We start from the raw sequence: 20,996 nt of genomic DNA, 5'->3' as shown, positions 1-20,996 counted from the left end.
AAAATTGTAAACTACACGTTGTTTTTCTAAGATAAGAACTACTGAAGAAATGTGACCGGTACACAACGGAAGATAAATTACCACTTGTTTAATATCAATAGTACACATTTACTGAACTGCGTGTTTTAGATATGAAATACGCGATTGAAATGGGTTAGTATATTTTCCCGTTCACGACCATGGTTCTTATAGAATACCTAGGGGTAGGGTGTAACACGTACGGAGGCATTTTCTTTCTGATCTGGTGCCAGTGGCATTTACCATGAAATTTGAAATGACATATGACTAAGTTTTTAACCATACAGTTACTTCATTTCTTATTTGTTGTCTTATAGATGTACAGGTTAATGCAGGTTGTGTCATTGATCTCTAGTACTATGTCTACAACATTGCATTCAACAAGCAGCAGATAAATACTTCCCCAGACAAGGAAAGTATAACAAATTCTTAACTTCTTCAACCTAATTTTCAGAAGCAAAAACAAATATTTACGAAACATTCTGATTATTTGATTTTCCCTCAAAAAGTGCTATAAAAATAAAAAGACATTCGATTTCATTTAAATGTGGAATTCGGATGCACCCAGCAATGAAAATGTAAGAAAGCATAATTCCTATTGGACATTTTACAAATTTATAACAAAGGTACTATCTCTGTTAATACTTACGAATCTTTTCAAATTCAAGACTGTGTTCACGCACTTACGAATGAATTATTACTTCACTTTAAAGGTCTCTATCTATGTTCAGAAAGGTATAAATGTATCAGATATCTAGAATAGAGTGTTTAAAAGCAACTTGGATTTTCGCTATCAATCTTAGCGATTTGTTATAAGAAAAGTTTTCAACAAATGAAAAATATTCCAACACACAAAAAAGCAATCATAAAATTATTTTCATTATTATCAAGTGTGAGAACTAAATATTTAGAAAAAAATCTATTACAATTCAGTAAAAACGCAAATTTTCCATTTACGGTGAGTTCACGGTCTGAATTGTCATAAACATGATTAATTCAATACCGGGTCTTGTCAATATTACGCAAACGAACCCACAATTCAAAATCATCATTTCTTTCATATCTTTATATATTTATTGATATTTTTTATTAAGTTTCATTCAGGACACCACCACCATAATGATATCATTTTTAACAATAATGTAAAAACCGCATTCAAAACAACTATATTTACATGTTATTTTATCTGTATATGTAAAAAGAAAATAGTTTTATTTTCAATGGCAAGTAATAGGTTGTTTTGCACCTACGGTCGATATATTACAAAAATGCGTCGTTTATGGTTTGTAATTTATACATATTGTAGGCATTCAAAATTTCACGAGTGTAATTTATCACGCACCTAACCTGGCTTTCAAACGCATTATTTCGGGTTGATATTTCTAGTCGACAGCATTATTTCTTCGCTGTAACCTTGCATGACACATTTTAACAAGTGTTGATATAAAAACAAACAGGGAGATGGCAGTATAACCTACACCAAACACTGCTCAACTTAATATTAAATGATGTCGAAACCTGAATTTTGTATGAAAATATCTGACTATTGAAAAATTAACAGGGCAGAGACTTCATGCGAGTCAAGCGGCAAATTGAAACAACATTGCATTTGCTCGAAATTCTACGGTTCGCAATTGTGTTAATTTACACTGGAAAACACCATTACAATTGCCAAAATCATTATTAAAATTAAAAAAGATATCTCTAACATATTCATATTTTGATTATTTCAAGATAAATTAATGATAATTACTGTTCCAAAAAAGTTAATTAAAATACGTTTACAAGATATATATCGGAAATTTAAGAATACCCGAGTAATTAGTAAGCAAACATTAGTAGGTAATGTACCAGTGGCTGGCGTACATACTCTTGTAAATATTCAGAATATCAAAGGTTAACGTTTAATGGGTTTATGGTAAAAATAACATTTACATGACACAGAACCTCCCTATGATGATCAGCATTTCCGAACCAGAGACAAGACTGTAAAGTTTAATTTTTACGATCGCGTTTTGAAGTGTACTGAACCGCTTTAAAAAGATAACACACTTTTATATTCCGCTAAAATATTTTGAATATTCTTGATAACAAAATAAAAAACCTCTTTTGTATGATTTCTAATGTTTAATTTTGAAATCGTTCATACAAGAAAACGGTGTAAATAACGAAAGGCTTTTATCACGATTGCTGGTCTGTGATAAATTTGATGCAATATGTGAGGTAATAATAATAATCATGAAAATTCTTACTATATTAACAGTCGGACCTGTAAACAGTCTTTCTATAAATGTGTAGATAAGGATATTATTGGCTTTCCATCGCAAGGCACATAATTTTATAACACAAGTAGAAATTTCAAAGTAACAATAATTATTTTGTCATACTGTGACTGTCATTGTAGTTTCGTTTTGCAAATAGAAAGTTTTTTTGTCAAATATGGGCCATATATGATGCAAAGTTCATAGAAACGTTTAATCGAAAGTAAGTTATTTGGAGCTCTGGAAGTTTTGCGTTTTTAAAGCGGTTCAGTGTATTTAAGAGTGTTAGTGTATATCGAAATTAAGTGCAACTCGAAAATAATTGTTCTACAAGGCGATATATACGAAACGAAAATAGAGATTAACAATAAAAGATCCAATGTACCTCTTTTAGAGTATGCGAGTGGACTTTTATGATGTCATGAATAACGGCACTATCGTGACTGGCAAATAAAACTACATTTCTAAATCAACGCTTTTATTTTCAATACTGTGCTATTATCTATGATATTTCCATTATTGTTTTAAAAGAATCATGACCCCAATACATCAGTTTTCATGAAGTTTAAAATTGTCCGAAATAACAATTGGGGGTATATATTCCAAACCACTACCACTACATACTTGTTTTATATGTTCTCGAATATAGACAATTATGTGCAATTATTACACATCTAGCAGTGACTTATCGAAATATTAGACCGAAATATATCTGGTATTTTCACAATAAAAACTCAAATATATGGGTTGATTTAGTTAAAACATGAAACAAAAAGAAATTTTGTTTGTTTTACATGTAAGATCAACATAGCTTTCACTCTCGAATACCATATCTTACATTTATATTCGTGGCTATGCAACTGATATCCACTCGTGAAAGATATTTCAATCATTCACTGAAACAAACGCCTCCCTTTTTCTATCAACATGTATTAAAAACCTAAAAAATATCTCTTCAATCGTACCAAATGATGGGGACCTCAAACTATTTGGTACCTTGTGCCTATACATAAATGTAACAATACCGTGGTGCATTGTAATTATATTTCCAAAGTCATTCAAATGTCAGTACAAATTTTGCCAAGCTGTTACTATTGTGTAGCTTCAAATAAAGCAGACAGACGCGATTTTATTTTCTGACTTGACTACTATTATGCAGCTTCGAATATAGAAGGATCACTAAAATATCATTGTAAAAGGCATTGAAGACTGCTAAACTGTGTCTTTAAAATCATATTTATTTTTGACAAACTTATTCTTCTATTTAAAGTAGTTCTGAACGTTTGATAAACTGGAAGTGATGGCGTAACGTCATTAATCCGGAAAACGTGGAATAAAGCCTAGATTCGGCGTACGGAAATGAAAATCATTCTATGAATTAATCACACCTTGTGAGTGAATTTATTAGAATAGCACTGTTACTTCCAAAGTCATAATATGATATTAAAACATATGACACGTTAAATAATTAAAAAATGTCTTAAAATTAGCGTGAAATATTCGGTTCACTTTAATCATGGTCAAATATCTCAAACATAAGCTCACGGACCCATATATTTTCTTTCACCAAATTTTCTGAAGTTTAATCAATTTCTACATTGTAGAATATATTTCGATGCAAACGTGCAGAACATCTTCTTTAAGAAGAAAATAAAAAAAATGTAACAATGTCAGCCTCATCATTATTGTGACATACCCCCATATGCGATGTGAGTGGAGTCATGCTGGCATCTTATTTCATTTTTTTTCTATATGCACATTACTTTTACGGAATTGTATTAAGTATTTTAAAGGGCTTCCTATTTGACAATATTTGACAATATTTTTTTAAGTTTGCTTCTGCACATCTAGTTAAATTTTATTTAAGGAATAAACTATGGCTATTTAGTTACCATCTTAATACTAAATATATTAGACAGTAAAAATGTAGACAGAGGCGGACATACGTAAAAGTGCATAACCTTAATTCATTCGCTATTATCAGAAATTATTGCCGTCTTTCTTTCACATTGGTTTATTTGCTCTGTGGAACATAATGATATGTAAATATAATATCGCCTGCTAAATCGCCTGCTGGCGACTATTGATCTAGCAAATGGTCTACAATAATCGCTTCCGGCCTATCGCGCTTTTTGAATAACAACGTGATATATCTAAATAAGCGAAGCCAACAGATGAATGTTCTGCCGTAAGGAACACAAGGTCAGTGGTAATTTTTGGTATGCATCAGCTGTATAGATTCATCTGATAACATGCAAATCAGACTATAACTATTTGAACTAATTAGCCTGCCAGTATACAATATTAAATACTATAACATATTTGTGCGCATGATAGAGGTATTAACTTGTGTGACATGACTTGCTCAAACCCTTATCCAGTGGATAAACTCTACGGTGAAAATTTTTATTTTTCGCATGTGCATTAAATACTGTGTAGATTTAGCCAACAGGTATGCACTATTTCAACTAGGGTCAGCCACGCATTTTTAAAGCACAAATAAATAATCTGCCTACATTCTACTGTTTGGTAAATGTGGCCTAGTGGAAAAATAATTTTCACGGTATGATTTTCGACATGTAGTAATATTTAAGTCGTAATACTTTACCTCCATTGGCCTATTCTGCATAACAAACTCTCTTGCACACACATTTACATAGAAACATACATACATTAATGAAAAAAATAAATGTAAATGTAGTACAAATCTTAAACAATGAAATATTTGCGTCAATAATAACATAACACCATTTCTACAATATGCGACTACCAAAGAGAAATGAAAACTAAAGTACAATCATACGTAGCAATGCAAATTAAAGATGCATTTTCTACTTCGGTGAACTGTCAAATTGTTACCACTACTCTACTCTTTGAAATAAATAAGATATTCCGGACATGCCTGTGTGTCGTGAAATATGACAAACATTTGCGGAGTAATCATATCATTTGTAACAGAGTCATATCGCGCATTTGGTCCGCCGCTTGGTTTCAGTGGTGGTACTCTCATTCCTCCTTCTCCTTTAGCATATTCTCCGGCCAGAACTTTGCAAAGGTACATCCTTCTTATTCCTTGTGCGTCTGGTTTAGAGTATCTATTCTGACATGAATACCAAGCATGTATTGCGAAGTACACTCCATCACCGAACACAGTTCCTGTAAAATATACAAATTATAAAAAAAACATGAATACAATTCATTTTCTTTTGGAAAATAGAACTTTTATAATCCGAATAATCGCAATTTGCTTTATGAAGTATACTGACAAAGTACTAATGTGTTTCCTTACTAAGTATTTAATTCAGATTTAAACTCATTTTCATAAGAATCAAGATGTTTAAACTTTTTCTCCATGGTTAAGAACAGTCACTGTGATGTATGGAATGGTCCCCAACAGAGCGATTAGTAGACCGGAGTAGAGCATAATAACTCCTATGTATGACAAACTAGCTCTTAAATAAGACTTAGTTGTTGGGAGTCCTGTGCTTTTTTTTTCTAATTTTTAATCCCTGATTAGGACTTTAAAACTCTTTACGTATGGGACTTTTAAACAAGTGAAAAATAGTTGATAATATTTTCTATTCCCTGGCCCTGCCTGCAACATGCGGAACTTTGTTAATCTATTTTGTATTTCTATCGCACTGGTAAAGTATAAATACATGCAGCTCCTTGATGTTACTGAAAATGCACACTTTATTAAGTAATCGACTGAACTTCACATTGTTTTGTAAAGAGGAACAAGCGTGTTTTGTAACTATCTTTATATTCTTGTACTTCATCATTATTTATTATTATTGAATTCTTAAAATTTTATATGCATTTGCTTGTTATATAATTTTAGTTTTCCATTATTTTAGTTTCATGGTCAGTTAGTTGTAAAAAAAAACATTTTAAGGACGCTCGCTACAGTTTCGTAATTTTTTTCTCAATAATTGATTTTGATGAAATGTTTTGTATTAAAAGATCATGTTATGATGTATTGAAAAATGAAATAAAAATACTAGGTCACCAGCTTTGTTTCAATTTAATTTGCCCCTAGATATGGTGCTTTTTTAAACCTTTTTCAAAATTTCTGTAATCCTAACATATATTTCAGTAAAGTACAATAATCAGCATAAATTTGATTATCTAAGCATTTTTATAACGGAAAACAATATATCTATTTGAAACATGCTCAGAGAAATCAAAAGAACATGATTTTGTAAAGAAAGGAATACATGTTCAGCAGACCCAAGGGCTATTTTTGCATATTTTTGTCAGTTTTAAGTTGGTACTTCTGCTATTTTATCGAGTTTCACATAATAGAATTTAATCAAACTCTGCACATACCTTTGGTTATGTCTACCTAATCTAAAACAAAAAGAAAATTGATAGGTCACCCTATTAGATCTCGCTTAAATCAAATTACAACGAGGCCGGGTGCGGCGGGCATTTATACAGCGCATGTTGGTACGAAATACTCTTTCAGTACAATATACATGTTTGAGCAAATGACTTAGAAATATATATATATATAATTATCAAACGGCAGATTTCCTAATAAGCGGATTTTAAGGTGTTTCTGAAACATTTTGATGGCATAGAACGATGAACGTTTCCGCCTTTTTTTTTTAAACAAAACCTATAGTTTACGAATGTACGGTACGGGTACGGTACGGGATTAGAAACAGCTGTGACTCAATGTAGAGTTGGAGCGCTGATATAAATAACAGACTCCAGTATATGTCGGATTGAAGCAATTTGAACTAAAAGTACTTTAAATGTATACATTTTGTAACCATGGTGATACTTACCATAATCTTTAGTCAGTATATTATACATTTTGTACATTAAATGCATGCGAACATACAATAATTTGCGAATTTTTGACGTACGCGACATTAGATAATTACTTCCGGGCATGCGCAGAAGACCGCACCAACACTACAGGCATACAGACACTAAATAACCTGAGCACCTATGAAAAAATGGTAGTCGCATAATGGCGGATTCAAATAGTTCTCAGTTTTTTTTTTGCTGTAAGAAGGATTTTTCCTTGAAATCATTGCTATATATTGGTTGAAATCATATTGCATGCCTATACTTGACATACTGGTAGCATTTGCATGTTGAAAAAAGACTCCAAACTGATTTAACATGTGAAATTTATTCATACACCCCTACCCTAAATTGTGATTGTCATTTCAATGTAAAAATTACGGTGTGTCCGTTTGACCAGAAATATTTTTCTTGCATCAAACATGACCCCTACTTTTCTTTGGATATTTTTATAGTATAAATGTTATTCTAAAAGAAAATGTAAGTTAAAGAAATTTAAAATGGGTCTAGGTGTGTATTGCAGCATTGTGAAAACTTGTCATTTTATATAGAATATATAGTGGTGGCTATTTAGTGTGTTATAACCTACAGTGAGCTACATCGATTACAAATTGGTACGGTGTTGGGGTAAATATCGTAGCGAGTGCCTTTAATATGTTTATCCGCAAAATATTATGTGCAGTTAGTTCACAGATCACTTTACACAATAAACTACCATATCATTGTCTTTGAGCGCTAACGATAACTGCCAAACGAGAAGAAGTAAAGTTTCTAAATGAGCTAGAGCTATCACTAAACTTGATTCATACCCTCACTATAAGCCTTGTTAAATTGTGATATTGGTAGTTAATAACACTCTCCGATACTCACTGCACTTAATATGTTCAATCTGGGAGATAATTTAATCTAAATTGAAGAAAGAGTAACTTTATCATTATCCAGGGCAGAATTTTGGTAAATGTGTCTTTCTTTTCCTCTTTATAACATGTATAACTGTATCGACTTTTGTCAAAATCTATTCAATGCAATTAATGTCATTTCCTATAATACTGAAAATGTGAAAAATTAAATAGAATTGCAAAAGGGAGACACTTTGTGCAAACATAAGATACTAGACTTGTTAAGTGCACTTATATTTTATGGAGTTCAGTCATATAAAATTCCATTTGCTTTTAGCCAAAGTTACACTAAATAAAATACATCCTTGTGGGAGAAGCCAATATGCAAATATATATACATATTTCTTTATACCTGGTTTATTACAACATCAATATTGTTTGATTTTATTGTCTGTTTACATTCAATAATTAGTGATTTGACCATTTTCCTATCTAAATTTGCAACAAAAAAACATTTTGTATAGTACTGTTGATGCATTCTTTAACTGTATACTTTGATTATACTTGTGTAATTAGGGATCCACAGACGCATTTTGAAATACTTTGGCGTTCAAATAAAGCTATTAAGCTGCATGAGAAATCGACGGACTAGAGCAGGTTAATGGATTTCTAATCCAAAACATGTGACATTAGGACGTCCATGTAAGCACGTTGTCAGAGGAGTTTATAATAAAAATATAAACAATTCATATAAATCCACAGGGTGAACGTATGAAACCCTGGCATGACACTTTAAATAAATCAGAACGGGAAATATGAACGGTAGAATTTACGATTGACGAATATGAGCGTTGATACTTCAACAGTTGAGACCTTACACAATATAGGCAATAGGCATACAACTATTGTCATACATTTACAACTTGACTCGTGAAGTGTTTAAGATCATCAAAATAATCATACTTGACTAGCCCCAATGTCATACCAAAATTCAGTTTATTATTACTTTATTATCAATGCAACTTATATTGAAGTTATTTCCTTAATCTCGTTGAAAATGATCCTGCTTTGCATTTATTTCTATATTATATTTCAGGCGCATATAAAAAAGATGTGTATAGATTGAAAAAGGTTCAATTCTTAATACATTTGTATTTGCCACTTTAGTTTACTTTATAAGAAATGTATACATACCATTTTTCCCGCAAAAGCTTCGATTAAATCCATGGGCATTTATGCTGTCAACAGGATCAACGCTCGTACCATGCCAGAGCTCTCTCTCATTAATTGTGCCCGGTGGGTTCTGATCTTCAAGTTGTTTCTTTTTAGACTGATACTGTTCCCATAGTGATTTGTTTTGTATTCGTTCGATCTTTCAAATAATTAACAGTAAAGTGAACATATTTGATAAGAATGAAAGGAAAGAGTATAAAATCTTTATTTATATACTTTACGCACAGGAGGAACGGTTTATACATGATAACGATACAATACTTGTATGCATTACATTGCTTTCAATTAAAGTTTACTAGCGAAAAAGGGTAATGATAAAACAATTATAAGAAATTGTATGCAACAATAACTAATCAATAAAATTTAAACAGGAGCTGTTAGAAAAAGAATAGGTCCCACATTCATTATGGCCCCTCATAGGTGACCTGTATACTAAGTTATTAAGCATGTTGTCACTTTGACTTTGGCAAATCATTATTATACTTTTTGTTTTTCTTTCAAGAGGATTATGCTTACACAGTCCTAAGCGAACGCAAAACTTTTATACAGGGTTTATACTAGTCTAAGATTACTTAGACAAGAATGTAAGTTTTAAAGATTTTCCTACAGTGTACTGTTTTCTCTATTCTTTTATTATTACATCTTCTGAATGTTAAGTGGCTTAAATAAATCACCGAGTCAGGTATTTGTATACGTTTGCTATACACCATTAAGTGATAATGTGTAGATCAGAAGTAGTTGGACAGAAACCGCATTTCTGTTTAGTAAATATGACTTTGACCTAACTAAACCAAATGCCATATCAACGGTCTCATCTAATTAACAAAAATAAGTCCCACACCAGAATTTAAAAAGCTTTTCTTTCACTCCCTTTGATATTTCCTTCTTTCAAAAGGTACTAAAGACCAACGTATTAGCCCAAATTTTGCATTTGCCTTTTTATAATATAATATATATGGAAAAGGGAAGTTCAAAATTAAGTTTTGATATGATCATTTAAATTGTGTTTGTGCTAGACTTACGGTTCTTATACAATCAAAATTAAAATACTGATTATCTTCTATAATGACAGACAACGGGTAGAAAATAACAATAAAAAGGATAAAATATCTGTATCTCTAGTTGTGGCCAGAGGGCAGTGCTCTTCTTCAATGCCATCTTATCATATACCAAGTCTGAAGTCAATTCCTTGTAAATTTCTTAAGTTATACTCCGGACAAGCAAAGCGTGCAATTGCAAAAGTAAACCGTCATTACATGTTGAAGTATACATCTACTAACCAACAACCACTATCTTCAAAATTTCCTGATTGTTTTCAAATTTAGCATCTGTTATCTAAACTCGTTTATGACTGTAACGGTATACTCAGGAAAGTGTGAGTTACTCCCGTTTTGTTTTACAAACGCCATTTGTATGTCATTTGTGTAAATTAGTCAATATATGATTAAACTAACCTTAGAGGTGTTATTTGATCCATGTAATTTATTTGAGGAAAGTTTTGCTATGAAATACGTTTCACGTACGTTTTGTCACTTGGCTCTTGATTGATATTTTAGATAGGGAGCGTTCAATAGAATCAGAGTTAAGTGATCAGCCAATGAAATTCAAGTTACGCATGGGTGATCAGCTGCTATAAATACTGAGACTCTCCATTTTTTATCAGAATTTCGACAGAGTCAGACCACTGGAAATACTGGGACTCTGAAGTTGACTAGGCATTATTAAACCTCCATCATCTCTAGAAGGCTAACTTTCAGAGATATGATAACGTATAACGAAATAAATGTAAGTATTATAAGTGAAGCTACCGTTGGTATAGTTTTGTGTTTGTTTCATATGATATAACATATAACTTAAGTTGATGATTTTTGAAACATCTGATCATTTACGGATCATTTATACATAATCAATAGGCAGGAAGCCATAAGAAAAGTTCATATATAATATGTTTAGCTGTACAGTGCCACCATTTAAATAACAGGCCGCTCGAAACATGTTACAAAATTGATGGCAGTGGTGGGGTAGGATAGATAAAAAAACACCATTATCTTTAACTCACAATGACGATGAGCTATCATTGTTGCATGGGCAATTTAGAGAATTACAGCGTCAAAATGAAGCTCTTAAGTTGCAAAACGAAATACCACTGTTAGAAAGACAGATTTACTCTATGCAGATCTCATTTCAACACCAGCTTTCAGACATGAAAGCCTATCAGGAAGATCAAGCATCTCTATCCTAAACACCTAAAATTATGAAGAGAAAATTGGCAACACCACTTGATGAGAGACGACGTAGCTTTCTTCCTCCAACACCTGCATTAAATACAGCTTTGAAAAATATTAAAACAGAGACATTCAAAACAAAAAAGATAGAAATTTTAAATATGCATCACCATTAATTTTCAATACAATTATGAGTCCCCGAGACTAATTCTTTACTTTACGAGATCGAAAGCCTAAGCAGCCGTCTGGGCAAAATACGACTTCAACGGGTAATGTACCTACATGAAATCAATGCCAGAGAGAAACTATAAATGGTGACTAGAAGATGCTTTTGTAAAAAAGCGCATGTCTCCCCTAATGCATAGTCGTATATGCAAGAAGTCAATAGGGGACAAGAGTAAAAGTCAAAGAGACACTGATGGATGGCTGCAATAGGGATCACCTACTTGTCATGTCCAATCATCCCACTCGGTTCTAACATTCTGGGATCTCAAGTTATGAATTGGATAAGATTTTCCTTGTTCGGGCTCCTGTGACCTTGACCTTTAATCAAGTGATCCAAAACTCAATCTGCATGTCCAACTATCCTATTAAGTTTCAACATTTTGGGTCAAGTGGTTCTCAAGTTATTGATTGGAAAGAGTTTTCTATGTTCAGTCCCCTGTGACCTTGACCTTTGATGGAGTGACCCCCAAAAACAATAGGGGTCATCTCTGCATGACCAATCATCCTATGAAGTTTCAATATTCTAGGCCAAGTAGTTCTAAAGTTACTGGCAGGAAATGGTCTTCCATGATCAGGCCCCTGTGACATTGACTTTAACAAAATGACCCCAAAAACAATAGGGGTCATCTCCTCTGCATGACCAATCATCCTATGAAGTTTCAACATTCTGTGTCAGGTGGTTCTCAAGTTATTGACCGGAAACAGTTTTCGATGTTCAGGCCCCTGTGACCTTGACCTTTAACCAAGTGACCCCAAAACCAATCGAGATCATCTACTCTGCATATCCAATTGTCAGGATACTGGTTATATGACCCAGGGAAGTGCCTACGCTTTTAGTATCTTGAACAATGGTTTGGGTCCAATCGCTAAGGCGACTATGTCTTAGACTAGCTGACAAACGAAATAGAATGTCCTTTGTTAAAACGTATAGCTGGTGAGACCAAATATCTCATATATAGAATTTTCCTCTGGCTACCTTGCCTAAATGATTCGTGTACCAATGATTCTTAAATGATTTTAATTATGAGCTAGACAATTTCGGAGATCAGGCAAATCACTAAATGTTTCAAACTAACAAGTTTATATTAGCCCAAACTCCCATAGGCTGGAGACTCTATACTTGACGGGTCTTTTTGTTGAAGTTCCCGTCAGACAATGTCTTTGAATCAACAACATACGAGTCCTATCGCATAGATGCTCGGCCTCTGTCCTCTCAAACTCTATAAGATTGCCCTGACTCCTGGATGCTCAGCGCCTATATGCTATCATATGTAGCCTTCAACTACCATATAGGTATATCCCCGATGCCTTGGCTGTACTTCGCCAATAACGCTGAATCGTCTATAAGCTGGAACTCTCCTACTATCTCAGTAGATTACCAAACTCTGGGTCTCTGTCTCAGCTTCCCGATGCTCAGCCTATATATGCTATCGTCTATAGCATTCAACTACCCTTAAGGTAAAACTTCTATGCGCTGGCCCTATAGCTCGAAACCTTGTTGAAATTCTACAACTCTTCTTTAGTCTACGAACTTCCAAAGTCTTCTTTTTAATAATTTATCCGCCCTTACAGGGTAACTGCAATAGTCTCCTTATCAAGGTACTGGGATAAATTAATAGTTGAATCCTCGATGTGTCTTTTTCCACCGCTGGATACCGAATGAGCTCTCTGTCATCAATCTACCTATTTATACCCCAGCAGACGTGCTATTTTTAGAACTTGTTTCTGATTGGTCCAAATTTAAACATAACGTTTTACAACGAGTACTTGCTCTATCAAATATCTGGTTCCCTTTAACTTTTGTATATGACAATATGTGTGAAGCTGGGACCCAGCTATCAACATAATGAACCCAAATCAGCCATAAATGACCCAAATTCTATTATTAACAGCAATTCAACAATAATAATAGCAATGACAACATGAAAAGGGAGTCAAGCACTATCTGTGCTTATGTGTTACGTTTTCAATATATTAAATATACAAATTATTCTGACACCAATCATCTTATTAAATTACAACATTCTGGATCAAGTGGTTCTCAAGTTACTGACCGGAAATGGTTTTCAATGTTCAGGCCCCTGTGACCTTGACCTTTAAAGCAATTAGACCTTGACCTTAAAAGCAGTGAACCCAAAATCAATAGGGTTCATCTACTTTGCATGTCCAATCATTCTATGAAGTTTGAAGATTCTAGGTCAAATGGGTCTCAGTTATTGATCGGAAATGAAGTGTGACGTTCTGAAGGACGGACGGACAGGGCAAAACAATATGTAGTTGGGGGAGACATAAATATAGCTCAACATCAAAAAAGAACTGTGATGACGAAGCCAGCTATATATGATGGAACTAACTCTTGGATAGATTATAAAGCACATTTTGAGGCACGTTCAAAGATAAATAACTGGACAGATAAAGAAAAAAAACTTTATATACCATTTTCGCTAAGAGTTGAAGCACAAGGCAACTTGAAAAACAAAACACAAAATTTTGAAGAGCGGGTATCCGCCCTACAGGAGAAATTTTCACTGCCCAATCAAACAGATTCATATAGAGCTCAATTACGGGAACGTAGACAAAAAACTGCAGAATCTTTATCAGAAATTGCACAAGACATAAGGAGATTGACAAGTTTAGCATATCCGTCAGCACGGTCGGATGTAAGGGGAACTTTAGCAAAAGAACAGTTCACAGATTCTCTAGTAAGCTCAGATATTAAATTTGGAATTAAACAGGCTCGCCCAACTAGCTTAAACGATGCAGTGAGACACAGTGGACTAAGTGGACATTTGATATATAACTGCCCATACCCTGGCAATGAATGAAAAACATTTTTGAATATTTCGAAAAAGCATAATGTTAAATCTTCAAATAACATAGGCTCTGGGCTATATGTTGAAGCAAAAATAAATGGTTTCAAAGCCAACTGTTTAATTGATACGGAGGCTACATTTTCTGTAATATCGTCAAGTTTTCTAGACAATAATTCTTGTACAGTTGATTTAGAAAACTTTGAAAAAGACATTGTAACTGTCTCTGTGTCACCGGAAGAAATCAAAAAGGTAAATATAGAAATTAATGAGGAAACTATATCAATGACTGTAGTAGTATCTAAAATATAGGGAGATGCTTTATTAGGGTTAGATTTTATGAAAGCCCGTAACATTGTTATAGACATAGTCAGCAGTGAGATATCAGTAAATGGAACGATTATAAAGTTGAATTGTTCATTATCTATCGGTTGCTATCGGGTAGTTGCTGCTGAAAAGGTTGAAATTCCGGCAAGGTGTGAAGTAATCATTCAGGGAAAATTAGTAGATCCTATAACAGATAAAGGCCCGTAAGTTACGGAACCAAATGAAAACTGTCTATCTAATAATAAAGGTTCTAAAGCACGGGTTTTAGTCAAAGCACTGGAAAAAGTATCGATAAGAATTTTGAACCCCTTTGTTGGGAAACAAGTCATATATCTTGGCACACATATATCAGTATTAAGTCCTGTTGAAAACATTAAGCCAGGTAAAAACAAAAGTAAAGAATCTTTTCATATAACTTCTCACATTTTCGAACTTTTCGAACGTACTAATGAGGATATGGATAAATTTCAGAATCAGATATGATATAAGTAGGAGAGTCATAATACGCCATCAATTCCGACAGGTGATGCTAGACCTATTAACAGCCGTTACGAAGGTTATCACAACACATGTCAGACGACGTTTCAATACAAGTAAAAGGTATGTTAGACAAAGGTATAATACAACCATCTATTAGCCCATGGTCAAGCGGCGTTGTTATGGTTAAAAAAAAGGATAGTACACATTGGTTTTGAACAGAATACGGAAAAGTAAACGAGGCTACAAGGAAAGAAGCATATTCGTTACCAAGGATTGACGAATCCCTTGATCAGTTAGCCGGTTCTACATGGGTTTTGTGTCTCGATCTTAACACCTGTTACTGGCAAGTTGAAGCTGAGCCAGAAAATAGACCAAAAACTGCTTTCGGAACTAGGAACATTTTATTCGAGTTTCAGGTCCTGCCTTTCGGTCTATGTCATGCTCTTGCGAACGTTCAATAGAAACTAAACTAGCAGAGCTACATTACTAATTTAACATATGACACAATCGCTACAGGCAAATCTTTCGAAGATATGATCAAAATCTTGACACTGTTTTAAACCGATTAAAAGAAGCCATATATTAAAGTTTAAAGTTAAAGCCCAGAAAATGTCATTTATTTTCGAAGAGAGTAGAATTTCTAGGGCATATTATATCCGAAGAAGGCGCAACGACCGATCCTAAGAAAACTGAATGTATTAAATTTGGTCTGAACCTAAAAGTGTCCGAAAAATATAATCCTTTTAGGACTTTGTAGTTATTAATCAAAATTCATAGTTAGATTTTCAGAGATAAATAAGCTTTTACGTGTACTTACATAAAAGAATAAACAATTTCAATTGACAGATGTATGTTCAAAAGCCTTTTCGACATTAAAAGAAAAGCTTATTAATTCTCCTATTTTAGCACATCCTGACTTTTAAAAATCATTTATTCTTGATTGTGATGCAAGTGACTTTGCCATTTCAGGAATACTTCTACAAGAAATCAATTGGGCATGTCAGTCGAACTTTATCAAATTATATTACTGATCGTAGGTACATTTTGTATTGTGTTACACGCAAAGAAGTAAGAACTGGTTTAAAGGTGAAAAATATCACACGCAATCTATGTACTGCACAGTAGCTATACAGTAGCTTAATATGATAAACAGAAGCAACTCTATCAATCGCCCAGTCTTGTATATTGGCTCTTACTTCCAATACGCAGACCATAGACCACATACCTTGCATACCTGAATCAGTATCTTTAAATTTAGGTGTCAAGTCCTCAAATATTCTTATGACATTAATACCTCAAGATATCTGGGAATAAAGAAAACCCTACTAGTAGGCAAAATAAGACAAAGATAGTATTGGTCAGGCCTGCAAAATGATGTGAGAAATTATGTATCCGGTTGTGAACTCTGTATGAAAAGGAAAGGGCCGTTACAAACAAACAAGCCACCTATGCAAATTGTAAGATCAGGATATCCAATGGAAAAGATACTGAAATTTTAAGAGAATTACCTCAAACAGTAAAAGGAAATAAGTATAAACTTCTCATTGCCGATTACTTTACCAAGTGGACAGAAAGTTTTGCAATGCCTATTATGGAAGCAAGAACAGTTGTTAAAATAGAAGCAGAAGACATTCCAGATAGCCATTCATTTTGACAATGAGACACCAAATAGATCCGTAGAAATAGTTAACATCGGAAATACCGTTATTGCCTCGAAATCTGTTGTGAAAGAAGGTTTAAGTAATGGTAATATAACAATCCAGTTTAAAGAATTTATGACACCAGGCACTTTGATAAGAGTAGAAGATATTGAGTGCGTGGTAGAAGGAAAAAAGCTGAAGTTACACATTTCATATAAATAAAAATAGAGAAGACATATAATGCTTTAAAGTGCTTGAGCATGACATTATAGAAATTAGTAAACAATGCAAATTACACATTGTCAAACAAGTTATGTATAGGTAATACTTAAAGAAAAGTATCTTAAACAAAATTGTGCATATAAACGTATTGTTAAATACTTACAGAGAAGTAACGTTGTTGAAGGGTATATTTAATTTTTTTATGATAAATATGCCAGACGCATTTGAACAGAGGCTAGGGTACCGTAACAGCATACTCAGGACAGTGTGAGCTACTCCCCTTTGTTTTACAAACGCCATTTCTACGTCAGTAAGAACTAAACCAACGTTATCTTTGATAGTTGATAATCGTCTTCTTAGGTAAGAAACAGTCAAGATATGATTAAACTAATACCATAGAGGTGTAATTTGATCCATGTAAATTGTTTGAAGAAAGTTTGGCTATGAAATACGTTTCACGTACATTTGGTCACTGGGCGCCTGATTGATATATTTGATAGGGAGCGTTCAATTTAATCAGAGTTAAGTGAACAGCCAATGAAGTTTAAGTCACGCATGAGTAATCCGCTCAGCTGCTATAAATGCTGAGACTCATCATATTTTGATCAGATTGTTGCAAACTTTCGACAGAGTCAGACAATTGGAAGATACAAAGATATGGTAACATATTAATGTTTAAAAACCAGGTCGAAGTTGAGTTGAAATAGATATAAGTATTATAAGGCTAAAGACATTGTATCTACAAATAGCTGGAACTTTGTCATATATCCCTACCATTTACATATCTCATGAGCCTAACTGACGCCTCGCGTCATAGCTAGTGGGATAGTAATTGGACTATAGGAATGTATCGGGTTGCAGTTAAAGGTAGATACATCAGGTATTTCTATATGGCCGTAGCTGAAACCTTAAGTTATAAGAAAAGTCAAGCTACCGTTGGTATAGTTTTGTGTTTATTTTATTTGATATAACAGATAATTTAAGTTGATTATTTTTGAAAATCTAATTATTTACGAATCATTTGTACATAATTGATAGGCAGGAAGCCATGAGAAAAATTCCTATATAAATTCATATGTTAAGCTGTATGGAGCCACCTTTTAAATAATAGATCGCTCGGAATACTTTACATGATTCTTATTCTTGTGAAAAGAAGGCATGTCTGAAAAGATTATAGTAAAGCGTTATAACGAGACATGATTAAACACCATCCATTTATGGAAGTGCAATATATAGATGCTTATACACATTTCTCAAACACATATCTTTGGCAAAACTTCAAGTAATTAACGGTTTCTAAATTCACATACAATGCTTCAAGTTTTATGAAATATTTTCTTTTAAAGAACACATATGTAATCGGAATTATTATTGCTCGGCGGTGCTACTGTGTCGATCCTCATTTGATATGAAAATCTTAAAACTTCTCCAGTCTTATTGAAGTCTCTTTCCTTATCTTGATCCCAAACAATCTGGACTTCAGGACATTATACAAGAAGACCTTCATGATTGCAATACCAACATAATTATTATCTCTAGAATTAGAGCAAATAACTTTACCTTCACAACAGTCCAGTCTTTTGTCTGTTCATTGGAACCTTCATTCCGTTTTGCAGAATCTTGAAACCTTTGTTCAATGCCTTTGTATTCGCTTGAATCACTCTTTAAAGAAACAACCCTCAAATTTCCGCCTTGCATGTCATCCCAGAGAGCAGGTACCTCATACGTTCCTCCTGAAAAAAAGAAGCTAGTCTTGCTTAGTTTTCCTTAACTCCCTGAGGCCGATATCGTAACATACCTGCTGCGGCGGGATAAGAATTACCACCTGTTGTCGAAAAACATTATCTAACCTTATCATAATCACACTCGCATACAGTCAGTTGAAATCATGCAGGGAAACATTATTAACATGGGTGTAAATTAAAATATACTTAAATATTTGAAGTTTGAACAAATATTTTTATATCCAATTTCGTCCGTAGCTTATATACAAATAGAACAAAATTTTCACTTCGTAATATTCACAATTTTAACACACCTGCGTTTAATAGATATCTGAACATTAAATTCCAATAAATAGAAATTCATCATTAACAATGAATATTTTCATCAGCGTTACGCGAAATTTACACCCGTTTTTGTGTGAAGATCAATGGTTTATTTTGATGTTTAATCTATTTCTAAACATGTAAACAAATGTTGTGTGTCACGCGCTGAGACAGTTAAGGTATAATATTTACATCCATCTTTGAATAATTATTAAATTTACAAACATGCGTTTATTTACATATATATATATATATATATTTGTATTTTATGAAACATGCTTTGTTGTGTTATTTTCTATCCATTTGTATCGTATGTGATGTAAGTGTACCAATATTTCAGCCTTCTAAAACTTAAAATTTTCCGACCATTCATTTGTCTGATAATGGAATCGCATCGTCGGAATCATCATCCGACGGAATTGATATTTCAGAATCAGCATGATAATAAATAAATATTTTCTTCATTTTAAGAAAAATCTCTGGCCGACGACATTATTTTACTCTTTTGAAATACAGTATGAACGAAACACAGCGGAGATCGTCTTTTTATTTCATTTACATAACCGCATATTTACATACATTTGTTTAACAAGGGAACTAATTATTAGCACAACTAGTAATTATTACATCAAAGAAATAATAGCCAGTATGCAAAGTAATTTTGCTTTTGTCAAGATTATCAAAAATTAACAAGTACTTATCGCAATCATCATGATCTCGGTGCCGCGACTATACTCGTCAATCGCCGTCCTGGGGAGTCCTGATAACGCGCGTATAGTCGCATATCGACGCTACAGGGATATAAAATATAACGCCTATAATCGCATTTCGGCCGCAGGGAGTTAAAACGATGATATGAGGAATCATGAGATTAATGTCATCCTTCAATACTTTCTCAATCTGTATGGGAGCCCGCCCGCTTAGCTCACTAGGGAGAGCGCACCATCTACGGATCGTGGGGGCGTGAGTTCAAACCTCGGTCGAAACGTTGGTTCTTCGTGACGATTTGATATCATACATAGTGTCTGAAATCATTCGTTCTCTAACTCTGATTCATGTGGAGAAGTTGGTAGGTACTTGCGGAGAACAATTTCGTACTGGTTTAGAATCCAGGAACACTGATTAGGTTAACTGCCCGCTGTTTCGTAACTGAAATACTGTTGAAAAAAACGGCGTTTAACCCAAAACAAACAAACAAACATTCTGTATGGGGCATCTGTGGCCGAGTAGTTAAGGTGACCACTTGCCTCTCACCGACGTGGTTTCAAGCCTCACTTGAGGTGTAAAACTTTTCATTTGAGGAAGCCATCCAGCTTGCATATAGAAGGTCGGTGGTTCTACTCAGGTTCCGCCCGTAAGGAAAAGATGGAAAGTCGCCATATGATCTTCAACTATGTCAGTGTGACGTTCAACCCAACAAAATAAAAAAAAATCTGTATGTTCCGAAATTAACATGTTTTAGTACTTACAGGAGTCTATGCAGAATAGTGTAAAAAGCATACGACCCAATATAGTATGGAAACCAAACCCAGCTTTATGTAAACAAGAGGGCCATGATGGCCCTATATCGCTCACCTGTTATCATTGCACTTGAGGACAAGAAGGTCCTCAGGAAAAATATCTAAGTCCAAAGGACAGGAACAACAAAGGGAAGAAATTTAACCAAATAGAAAAAAATATTCTTACAAGGTACCAGGGATGTGCCTAATTATAATTGTAATTTAATTAATTATAATCAATTACAAATTTTGATCTAATTGAAAATAATGAATAATTAAGCATAAAGTAAATTATAGTAATTGAAATTAATTAAATACTGACTTAGGTTTGGGTTGCAATTGTCAATTAAA

At 33.6% G+C, this 20,996-nt stretch overlaps 1 protein-coding gene across 3 annotated transcripts in view; it reads right to left on the bottom strand.

Annotated features, from left to right (window-relative positions):
* Nucleotides 1-200: 200 nt before the first annotated feature.
* LOC123546622 (protein mono-ADP-ribosyltransferase PARP14-like) overlaps nucleotides 201-20,996 on the bottom strand; it is a 112,556-nt gene continuing 91,760 nt past the window's right edge. For 2 of the 3 annotated variants that reach the window (XM_045333062.2, XM_045333063.2), the window contains exons 30-32: nucleotides 18,659-18,831; nucleotides 9,131-9,308; nucleotides 201-5,435 (exon numbers count right to left, since the gene is read on the bottom strand). In XM_045333062.2, the coding sequence (XP_045188997.2) occupies nucleotides 5,146-5,435; nucleotides 9,131-9,308; nucleotides 18,659-18,831 (641 nt within the window). In that variant the 3' untranslated portion in view covers nucleotides 201-5,145. Of the gene's footprint in view, nucleotides 5,436-9,130; nucleotides 9,309-18,658; nucleotides 18,832-18,921; nucleotides 20,304-20,996 lie in introns of those variants that run through there. The other variant, XM_053550974.1, reaches the window with a different exon arrangement.

This window comes from Mercenaria mercenaria, chromosome 9, assembly GCF_021730395.1.
Source record: "Mercenaria mercenaria strain notata chromosome 9, MADL_Memer_1, whole genome shotgun sequence".
NCBI classification, from domain to species: domain Eukaryota; kingdom Metazoa; phylum Mollusca; class Bivalvia; order Venerida; family Veneridae; genus Mercenaria; species Mercenaria mercenaria.
The sequence above is the reverse complement of the archived record's forward strand: the minus strand, read 5'-3'. Positions and strand labels throughout refer to the sequence as shown.